Genomic DNA, 7500 nt, shown 5'->3' with positions numbered 1-7500 from the left:
GTACAATGGTGTTTGTTCTTCACTGGTTGACCTTTTCTTGTGGCAACAGGTCACACATCTTGCTGCTGTGATGAAACACTGTGGCATTTCACCCAATAGATATGGGAGTTTATCAAAATTGGGTTTGTTTTCTAATTCTTTGTGGATCTGTGTAATCTGAGGGAAATATGTGTCTCTAATATGGTCATACATTTGTCAGGAGGTTAGGAAGTGCAGCTCAGTTTCCACCTCATTTTGTGGGCAGTGTTGCACATAGCCTGTCTTCTATTGAGAGCCAGGTCTGCCTACGGCGGCCTTTCTCAATAGCAAGGCTATGCTCACTGAGTCTGTACATAGTCAAAGCTTTCCTTAAGTTTGGGTCAGTCACAGTGGTCAGGTATTCTGCCACTGTGTCCTCTCTGTTTAGGGCCAAATAGCATTCTAGTTTGCTCTGTTTTTTTGTTAATTGTTTCCAAAGTGTCAAATAATTATCTTTTTGTTTTCTCATGATTTGGTTGGGTCTAATTGTGTTGCTGTCCTGGGGCTCTGTGGGGTCTGTTTGTGTTGCTGTCCTGGGGCTCTGTGGGGTCTGTTTGTGTTGCTGTCCAGGGGCTCTGTGGGGTCTGTTTGTGTTGCTGTCCAGGGGCTCTGTGGGGTCTGTTTGTGTTGCTGTCCAGGGGCTCTGTGGGGTCTGTTTGTGTTGCTGTCCTGGGGCTCTGTGGGGTCTGTTTGTGTTTGTGAACAGAGACCCAGGACCAGCTTGCTTAGGGGACTCTTCTCCAGGTTCATCTCTCTGTAGGTGATGGCTTTGTTATGGAAGGTTTGGGAATCACTTCCTTTTAGGTGGTTGTAGAATTTAACGGCTCTTTTCTGGATTTTGATAATTAGCTGGTATCGGCCTAATTCTGCTCTGCATGCATTATTTGGTGTTTTACATTGTCCACTGAGGATATTTTTGCAGAATTCTGCATGCAGAGTCTCAATATGGTGTTTGTCCCATTTTGTGAATTCTTGGTTGGTGAGCGGACCCCAGACCTCCCAACCATAAAGGGCAATGGGTTCTATAACTGATTCAAGTATTTTTAGCCAGATCCTAATTGGTATGTTGAATTTTATGTTCCTTTTGATGGCGTAGAAAGCCCCTCTTGCCTTGTCTCTCAGATCGTTCACAGCTCTGTGGAAGTTACCTGTGGTGCTGATGTTTAGGTCGAGGTATGTATAGTTTTTGTGTGCTCCAGGGCAACGACGTCTAGATGGAATTTGGATTCGTTGTCCTGGCAACTGGACCTTTTTTGGAACACCATTATTTTTGTCTTACTGAGATTTACTGTCGGGGCCCAGGTCTGTCGGGGCCCAGGTCTGTCAGGGCCCAGGTCTGTCGAGGCCCAGGTCTGACAGAATCTGTGCAGAAGATCTAGGTGCTGCTGTAGGCCCTCCTTGGTTGGGTGACTGAGGGTGAGGCCGAGTGCTGCAGACTGTTCTAGTGCCCTCGCCAATTCTCTCTCTCTTCTCCTCTCTTCTCTTCCTCTCTTCTCTTCCTCTCTTCTCTTCCTCTCTTCTCTTCCTCTCTTCCTCTCTTCTCTTCCTCTCTTCCTCTCTTCTCTTCCTCTCTTCTCTTCCTCTCTTCTCTTCCTCTCTTCTCTTCCTCTCTTCTCTTCCTCTCTTCCTCTCTTCCTCTCTTCTTCTCTTCTTCTCTTCTTCTCTTCTTCTCTTCTCTCTTCTCTCTCTCTTCTCCTCTCTTCCTCTCTTCTCCTCTTCTCTCTGCAGGTATTTCGACGGCAACGTGGATAAGTTGTTCTCCGAGTGCCATGTCATCAACCCCTGCAAGAAGTCAAGAACAAGACTGATGAGCACCAGATCTGCTGCTCAGGACCTGCCGTGTCAGATCTGCTATCTAAACTACCCCAACTCAGTCAGTCCTCTTCATATATTATATTATATTACCGTGTCAGATCTGCTATCTAAACTACCCCAACTCAGTCAGTCCTCTTCATATATTATATTATATTACCGTGTCAGATCTACTATCTAAACTACCCCCTTCATATATTATATTATATTACCGTGTCAGATCTGCTATCTAAACTACCCCCTTCATATATTATATTATATTACCGTGTCAGATCTACTATCTAAACTACCCCCTTCATATATTATATTATATTACCGTGTCAGATCTACTATCTAAACTACCCCCTTCATATATTATATTATATTACCGTGTCAGATCTACTATCTAAACTACCCCAACTCAGTCAGTCCCCCTTCATATATCATGTGACGTTAGTCTGTGTTGATGTATTGCGGGGTCAGGGGGTCAGCTGCATCATGTGACGTTAGTCTGTGTTGATGTATTGCGGGGTCAGGGGGTCAGCTGCATCATGTGACGTTAGTCTGTGTTGATGTATTGCGGGCTCAGGGGGTCAGCTGCATCATGTGACGTTAGTCTGTGTTGATGTATTGCGGGCTCAGGGGGTCAGCTGTAAGTCCATTACACAGTGGATTTTATTTAGTTATTTCACTGTTTGTTTTTTAACCCTAATTGATTTCAGGGTAGTCTCTGTGAGACCGATGCCTCTTCCCAGGGAGCCCTGGTTCACAAAATACAAAGTCCGTAAGGAATCAGTGACACCAGCTCTGTGTTCTGAGGTTAAGTGACTGTCCCTCATACCTGGGGCGGCAGGGTACCCTAGTGGTTAGAGCGTTGGACTGGTAACCCGAAAGGTTGCTAAATCGAATCCCCCGAGCTGACACGGTACAAAACCTGTCGTTCTGCCCCCCCCCTGAACAAGGCAGTTAAACCCACTGTTCCTAGGCCGTCGTTGTAAATAAGAATTTGTTCTTAACTTGCCTAGAGGTAAAAGGTAGAGAATAATACTCAGAGAGAAAGAAATGAGCTATTCAATGACATTCCACTGTGTTGTTTTTTTTGTTTGTTGCTAGGCAATGCGCTGTGGCAGATCTGACAGGAAACATGACAGCGGTCTATCCAGGAAACAACATCTCTTTAGGCAGATGATACACATTGTGAAAAACACACCCAAGAGATGAAATGTTGTTTCGAAAGTCACGTCTGTCCAGTGGTATCCGTGGCGACCAAATGTTTTCCCAGGGTCCTGTAGGGGACTCACTGGATCTGGGTCTTCGTCGTACCCTATACTGCAGACTACGGACTACGGATCCGTATTGGATGCAGATGAAGCTGTGACAAACATTGTGCTCTGGAAGGATTTCCCTCCGGTCGGAGACCTGAGACTCGGCTGTTTCGGTGGTGGTGGTGTCTGAAATCCTAAAATATTGTTTACGTTGTTTTCCCCACAGTATTTCACTGGCCTCGAGTGTGGACACAAGTTCTGTATGCAGTGCTGGGGAGATTACCTGACAACCAAAATCATCGAGGAAGGGATGGGACAGGTAGTGGTGCTGCTGCAGCCTACATTTTATTTTTTTTAATCTTATGGATAAAGGGATTGATTTACACTAACTGTTTATTCCACCGTCTATTGAACTCATTGTCTTCTTCTGTTTCCAGACCATCTCTTGCCCTGCCCATAGTTGTGACATCTTAGTGGATGACAACACGGTCATGTGAGTATTGTTATGGTCCGAGGTCACCGAACATTCGGAACACCCTCCTAATATTGAGTAGTAAACACGGGAAACTGTTGAGTGTGAAAAACCCAGCAGCGTTGCAGTTCTTGAAACAAACCGGTGCGTTTGGCACCTACTACCATACCCCCCCCGTTCAAGGACACTTCAATCTTCTGTCTTGCCACATTCACCCTCTGAATGGCAGACATACACAATCCATGTCTCAATTGTATCGAGGCTTAAAAATCCTTCTTTAACCCGTTTCCTCCCCTTCATCTACACTGATTTGAAGTGGATTTAACAGGTGACATCAATAAGGAAACTTAATGTCTGTAGACTGTATTGAGGACATGATTGTTAATCTGTAGCTTCCTGTCTTGACCCAGAAGGCAACTCTAAAGCTAATTTACGGCCGTAGTCTCGCCCTCTGGTCTCCCTACGGCCGTAGTCTCCCCCTCTGATCTCTCTACGGCCGTAGTCTCCCCCTCTGATCTCTCTACGGCCGTAGTCTCCCCCTCTGATCTCTCTACGGCCGTAGTCTCCCCCTCTGATCTCTCTACGGCCGTAGTCTCCCCCTCTGATCGCACCACGGCCGTAGTCTCACCCTCTGGTCGCACCACGGCCATAGTCTCACCCTCTGGTCGCACCACGGCCATAGTCTCGCCCTCTGGTCTCACCCCGATCTCTCTACGGCCGTAGTCTCCCCCTCTGATCTCTCTACGGCCGTAGTCTCCCCCTCTGGTCTCTCTACGGCCGTAGTCTCGCCCTCTGATCGCACCACGGCCGTAGTCTCACCCTCTGGTCGCACCACGGCCGTAGTCTCCCCCTCTGGTCTCTCTCTACGGCCGTAGTCTCCCCCTCTGGTCTCCCCCGATCTCTCTACGGCCGTAGTCTCCCCCTCTGGTCTCTCTACGGCCGTAGTCTCGCCCTCTGGTCTCCCCCTCTGGTCTCTCTACGGCCGTAGTCTCGCCCTCTGGTCTCTCTACGGCCGTAGTCTCCCCCTCTGGTCTCTCAACGGCCGTAGTCTCCCCCTCTGGTCTCTCTACGGCCGTAGTCTCGCCCTCTGGTCTCTCTACGGCCGTAGTCTCCCCCTCTGATCTCTCTACGGCCGTAGTCTCCCCCTCTGATCTCTCTACGGCCGTAGTCTCGCCCTCTGATCGCACCACGGCCGTAGTCTCACCCTCTGGTCGCACCACGGCCATAGTCTCGCCCTCTGGTCGCACCACGGCCGTAGTCTCACCATCTGATCTCACCCCGATCTCTCTACGGCCGTAGTCTCCCCCTCTGATTTCTCTACGGCCGTAGTCTCCCCCTCTGATCTCTCTACGGCCGTAGTCTCGCCCTCTGATCTCTCTACGGCCGTAGTCTCCCCCTCTGATCTCTCTACGGCCGTAGTCTCGCCCTCTGATCGCACCACGGCCGTAGTCTCACCCTCTGGTCGCACCACGGCCGTAGTCTCCCCCTCTGGTCTCTCTCTACGGCCGTAGTCTCACCCTCTGGTCTCTCTACGGCCGTAGTCTCCCCCTCTGGTCTCCCCCGATCTCTCTACGGCCGTAGTCTCCCCCTCTGGTCTCTCTACGGCCGTAGTCTCGCCCTCTGGTCTCCCCCTCTGGTCTCTCTACGGCCGTAGTCTCGCCCTCTGGTCTCTCTACGGCCGTAGTCGCCCCCTCTGGTCTCTCTACGGCCGTAGTCTCCCCCTCTGGTCTCTCTACGGCCGTAGTCTCGCCCTCTGGTCTCTCTACGGCCGTAGTCTCCCCCTCTGGTCTCTCTACGGCCGTAGTCTCCCCCTCTGGTCTCTCTACGGCCGTAGTCTCCCCCTCTGGTCTCTCTCTACGGCCGTAGTCTCCCCCTCTGGTCTCTCTCTACGGCCGTAGTCTCGCCCTCTGATCTCTCTACGGCCGTAGTCTCCCCCTCTGGTCTCTCAACGGCCGTAGTCTCCCCCTCTGGTCTCTCTACGGCCGTAGTCTCGCCCTCTGGTCTCTCTCACGGCCGTAGTCTCGCCCTCTGGTCTCTCTACGGCCGTAGTCTCGCCCTCTGATCTCTCTACGGCCATAGTCTCCCCCTCTGGTCTCTCAACGGCCGTAGTCTCCCCCTCTGGTCTCTCTACGGCCGTAGTCTCGCCCTCTGGTCTCTCTCTACGGCCGTAGTCTCGCCCTCTGGTCTCTCTACGGCCGTAGTCTCGCCCTCTGGTCTCTCTACGGCCGTAGTCTCGCCCTCTGGTCTCTCTACGGCCGTAATCTCGCCCTCTGGTCTCTCTACGGCCGTAGTCTCGCCCTCTGGTCTCTCTACGGCCGTAGTCTCGCCCTCTGGTCTCTCTACGGCCGTAGTCTCCCCCTCTGGTCTCTCTACGGCCGTAGTCTCCCCCTCTGGTCTCTCTCTACGGCCGTAGTCTCGCCCTCTGATCTCTCTACGGCCGTAGTCTCGCCCTCTGGTCTCTCTACGGCCGTAGTCTCGCCCTCTGGTCTCTCTACGGCCGTAGTCTCGCCCTCTGGTCTCTCTACGGCCGTAGTCTCCCCCTCTGGTCTCTCTACGGCCGTAGTCTCCCCCTCTGATCTCTCTACGGCCGTAGTCTCGCCCTCTGATCGCACCACGGCCGTAGTCTCACCCTCTGGTCGCACCACGGCCGTAGTCTCACCCTCTGGTCGCACCACGGCCATAGTCTCGCCCTCTGGTCGCACCACGGCCGTAGTCTCACCCTCTGATCTCACCCCGATCTCTCTACGGCCGTAGTCTCCCCCTCTGATCTCTCTACGGCCGTAGTCTCCCCCTCTGGTCTCTCTACGGCCGTAGTCTCGCCCTCTGATCGCACCACGGCCGTAGTCTCACCCTCTGGTCGCACCACGGCCGTAGTCTCCCCCTCTGGTCTCTCTCTACGGCCGTAGTCTCACCCTCTGGTCTCTCTACGGCCGTAGTCTCCCCCTCTGGTCTCCCCCTCTGGTCTCTCTACGGCCGTAGTCGCCCCCTCTGGTCTCTCTACGGCCGTAGTCGCCCCTCTGGTCTCTCTACGGCCGTAGTCGCCCCCTCTGGTCTCTCTACGGCCGTAGTCTCGCCCTCTGGTCTCTCTACGGCCGTAGTCTCCCCCTCTGGTCTCTCTACGGCCGTAGTCTCCCCCTCTGGTCTCTCTACGGCCGTAGTCTCCCCCTCTGGTCTCTCTACGGCCGTAGTCTCCCCCCTCTGGTCTCTCTACGGCCGTAGTCTCCCCCTCTGGTCTCTCTCTACGGCCGTAGTCTCGCCCTCTGATCTCTCTACGGCCGTAGTCTCGCCCTCTGGTCTCTCTACGGCCGTAGTCTCGCCCTCTGGTCTCTCTACGGCCGTAGTCTCGCCCTCTGGTCTCTCTACGGCCGTAGTCTCGCCCTCTGATCTCTCTACGGCCGTAGTCTCGCCCTCTGATCTCTCTACGGCCGTAGTCTCCCCCTCTGGTCTCTCAACGGCCGTAGTCTCCCCCTCTGGTCTCTCTACGGCCGTAGTCTCGCCCTCTGGTCTCACCCCGATCTCTCTCTACGGCCGTAGTCTCGCCCTCTGGTCTCACCCCGATCTCTCTCTACGGCCGTAGTCTCGCCCTCTGGTCTCACCCCCATCTCTCTACGGCCGTAGTCTCACTACAGTACGCTGTTGACTAAATGTTACCAGTCAGGTTACAGCAGGCCTCAACACCATACAACATTTCACGTAGCCATTTTACCTAACAACCTAGATGTTTGTTCTCCTCCGTTAGCGAGGCAGAATCAACCCATTTCTGCAGCATTATAACGCACCATATTGGTAGTAGCTACGGCGCCTTCGGAAAGTATTCAGACCCCTTCAATTTTTTTTCCCCCACATTTTGTAACGTTACAGCTTTATTCTAAAATTGGTTACATAAGTCGAATCTTGTTTTTCATGGTCTGAGAGTCATTGGGGGCCTTTTGGCAAACTCCAAGTGGACTGTCA

The 7500-nt window shown here is 52.7% G+C and overlaps 1 protein-coding gene across 1 annotated transcript in view; it reads left to right on the top strand.

The window, feature by feature from the left end:
* Positions 1–7500, top strand: part of LOC106584867 (E3 ubiquitin-protein ligase arih1) — a 34895-nt gene that overhangs the window by 7205 nt on the left and 20190 nt on the right. Inside the window, exons 3-5 of the mRNA XM_045705962.1 lie at positions 1747–1891; positions 3301–3393; positions 3512–3567. Coding sequence (XP_045561918.1) covers positions 1747–1891; positions 3301–3393; positions 3512–3567 — 294 coding nt within the window. The remainder of the gene's footprint in view (positions 1–1746; positions 1892–3300; positions 3394–3511; positions 3568–7500) is intronic.

Source organism: Salmo salar, chromosome ssa23, assembly GCF_905237065.1.
Source record: "Salmo salar chromosome ssa23, Ssal_v3.1, whole genome shotgun sequence".
Lineage (NCBI taxonomy): Eukaryota > Metazoa > Chordata > Actinopteri > Salmoniformes > Salmonidae > Salmo > Salmo salar.
The sequence above is the reverse complement of the archived record's forward strand: the minus strand, read 5'-3'. Positions and strand labels throughout refer to the sequence as shown.